General features: G+C 36.7%; 1 protein-coding gene across 1 annotated transcript in view; it reads right to left on the reverse strand.

Annotated features, from left to right (window-relative positions):
* LOC137616301 (uncharacterized) overlaps positions 1-1,777 on the reverse strand; it is a 19,444-nt gene extending 17,667 nt beyond the window's left edge. Inside the window, exon 1 of the mRNA XM_068345949.1 lies at positions 1,713-1,777. Within this exon, the coding sequence (XP_068202050.1) occupies positions 1,713-1,777 (65 nt within the window). The remainder of the gene's footprint in view (positions 1-1,712) is intronic.
* Positions 1,778-3,446: the final 1,669 nt, after the last annotated feature.

Raw genomic sequence — 3,446 nt, forward strand, 5'->3', positions numbered from 1 at the left:
GATATTCATTAAATGTTAAAACACTTGTGGCATCAATTCTTATTTGCATGTGTGTGTGGAGAAAGAACGAGTGGTTTTATGTTTGGCAATGCCGCCGAGCGTGACCGGATATTAATGTGTATATGCATATATATATATATATATATATATACACACACATTAATATCCATTTGCAGTTTACCAAATAGGGGAGATATTTTGCACAGTATATTTTTATATCAGCTAATAGTGTAGCATTATTATTATTATTATTATTATTATTATTATTACCAGCTAAGCTATAACCCTAGCTGGAAAAGCAAGATGCTATAAGCCCAAGGGGCTCCAACGGGGAAAATAGCCCTATGAGGAAAGGAAATAAGGAAATAAATAAACGATATGAGAAGTAATGAACAATTAAAATAAAATATTCTAAAAACAGTAAGAACATTAAAACAGATATTTCATATATAAACTATCAAGAGAACCAGTTGAAACGAGAATAATTGGGAACTATTTCCAGCATATTAATAAAAAGATCACTTTTATTTCAATATGTTGACTTTCCCAATTAGTACGATTATAGATCCTTATCACAGTTAACTGTTTAATCCTCTTAAGTAAAAGACTTGCATGTCCACGGAGTTTTAGAGCCATTTCATGGGTCTCATTTATTTTCATTTTTAGGCCGGGAGCACACTAGCGACTCTGTGGCGCCACAAAGCCACAGCATCGAGTGGCGGGGATGTGGTCTCCCATAGGTTTCCATTGTTTTCAAAGCCACGCCACGCCTGTGGCGGGGATGAGCGACAGAGAGCCACAGTCACTTGCCACAGTCGCTAGTTTGCGTGGCAAAACTTGAAAACAATGGAAACCTATGGAGACCGCATCCCTGCCACACGATGCTGTGGCTTTGTGGCGCCACAGAGTCGTTAGTGTGCTCCCGGCCTTATGGTTTTTGGTTTTGAATATTTTTTAGGCTATGTTCTATTCGTTTCGTCAGTATGATTATTTTTATAATTGTTATTATTCGGAAAAAAAATGTTTTTAAAATATTGTTTTAATTGTTCATCACTTCTTATATCGTTTATTTCCTTATTTCCTTTCCTCACTGGGCTATATTTCCCTGTTGGAGCCCCTGGGGTTATAGCATCTTGCTTTCCCAACTGGGGTTGTACCTTAGCTAAGAATAATAATGATAATAATAATAATGATTATGATGATGATGATGACGACGGATTTATTTTCATGCTGTTTTGAATATTTTTGAAGTTATGCTTTATTCGATTCATCCGTATAATTATTCTTATGATAGTTATTATTTGGAAAAGTTATTATATTTTCATCATATAAATATTTCCTGAAAGTTAGAAGACCCAGGCCTACATGAGTGAGAACTATGAAGTGTGAAGCAGGAGATGAATGGAGAAGTATTGATTTAAAAGTTCAAGATAGAGACTAACCGAGGCCCTTTGTTTCAGTAGGTGTAGATGATGATGAAATATTTCATAGTTATTTTCCCTTAAACAGGAATAAATCCTTGCTGGAAACAAGAGTTTACAACATTGGTTAAAGGCCTAAGCACACTGGCGACTTTGTAGAGCCACAAGTGGCTGCGTTTTGTGGCGGGGATATTTTTTCCCATAGGTTCCCATTGTTTTCAAGCTTTGCCGATCACATTTGTGTCTGTGGCTCGCGACTGTGGCAAGCTGTCGCTCGTCCCTGCCACAAACAGCGCATTTTGTGGCGGCGTTTTGTTGCTGGCTGAGAGCACACTAGCGACCTCTGGCGACCACATGTGGCTGCTAATCAGATGTAGTGATATCGGTGTGGCAACCACATGTGGCTGGGTATTCAAAACAACCACATGTGGTTGCAACTTGTGGCTCTAAAAAGTGGCTAGTGTGCTCTGGCCCGCCACTTTGCGCGGCCACTTGTGGTGCCACAGAGTGGCTAGTGTGTTCGGGGCCTAAAAGTCAAAATTTTTATTTAACCAAATGAAAAGTATGCAGTTGTAAAAATTTAGGATTTCATGTAATAAGTCAAACGAAGATATGAATTAACACAAACTTGTGGAGATAATTGCTTGAATTATTTAACTGTACTCATATTTTTTTTTCTTTTTTTAATGAGATGCATTTACACCGACTCCAGGGGTGCCCTTTTAGCTCGGAAAAGTTCCCTATTAGCTGATTGGTTAGAATGATATCTCCAACCAATCAGCTAGATATTTTTTTTTTTTTTTTTTTTAATGAGATGCATTTACACCGACCTCCCAGGGGTGCCCTTTTAGCTCGGAAAAGTTCCCTATTAGCTGATTGGTTAGAATGATATCGTCCAACCAATCAGCTAGATATTTTTTTTTTTTTTTTTTTAATGAGATGCATTTACACCGACTCCCAGGGGTGCCCTTTTAGCTCGGAAAAGTTCCCTATTAGCTGATTGGTTAGAATGATATCGTCCAACCAATCAGCTAGTAGGAAACCTTTCCGAGCTTAAAGGGCGTCCCTGCATGTCAGTGAAAATGCGCCTCTTTTTAAAAAAAAAATGTAGTAACTCAATTTGGACAATTCCTATGTAAATTTACCAGCATAAAAAAAGGGAATTTTCTAGCATAAAAAAGGGCCTATCTCCAAATCTAGACTCTTGCCAAACTAATAGTAAATCATAAAAACATTGTTTAAAGTCATGAATTAATCTTCGATACTGGTGTATGCGACCCGGCAAAATTGGCGGCTAAATATTAAGTTTTAATCCTCCTTGCCACCCCCATCCTCTCCCCCTTTCCTAACTACTACGCGGCAGTTTCGGCAATTTGTGGGAGATTGTGGTTTCTGAGTAGTACCTCTTATAGGTACCACCCCCCTTCTCACTAGGGTTTGAATACTCCCTCTCTCCCCTACCCGAGGGTAAGACTACCTTCTCTCTCCCTACCCGAGGGACAAGAGAGACCGAATAGTTAAAAGTCGGGCAATGCGGCTGAGCGTATATATATATATATATATATATATATATATATATATATATATATATATATATGTGTGTGTGTATATATATGTGTATATATATGTATATATATATATATATATATATATATATATATATATATATATATATATATATATATATATTATAATAGGGAGATCACTGGAAGACAGACATAGCTTACTGACAAACAAATAAAAAGTCATTAGTAACCAACGAAAATAATAATAATGATGGGTAATTTGAACTGCTGAAATTTTGCAATATATTCCCCAAAAATTAGAGTGGCATTTCATGTCGAATGTATTTTTTTTTTTTCATGAAATGATAAAATTAAAGTTTGGATGAAAAAAAAAACCTACCTGTTTTGCAGTATGTGAAAAATCATTTCTTCATGCGTTTTCAGAGTAGAGGCCTTTTATTTGCATATTTGTCCCCTAAAATGGTTATCTCTCTCTCTCTCTCTCTCTCTCTCTCTCTCT

The sequence above is a fragment of the Palaemon carinicauda genome, chromosome 2, assembly GCF_036898095.1.
Source record: "Palaemon carinicauda isolate YSFRI2023 chromosome 2, ASM3689809v2, whole genome shotgun sequence".
NCBI lineage: Eukaryota > Metazoa > Arthropoda > Malacostraca > Decapoda > Palaemonidae > Palaemon > Palaemon carinicauda.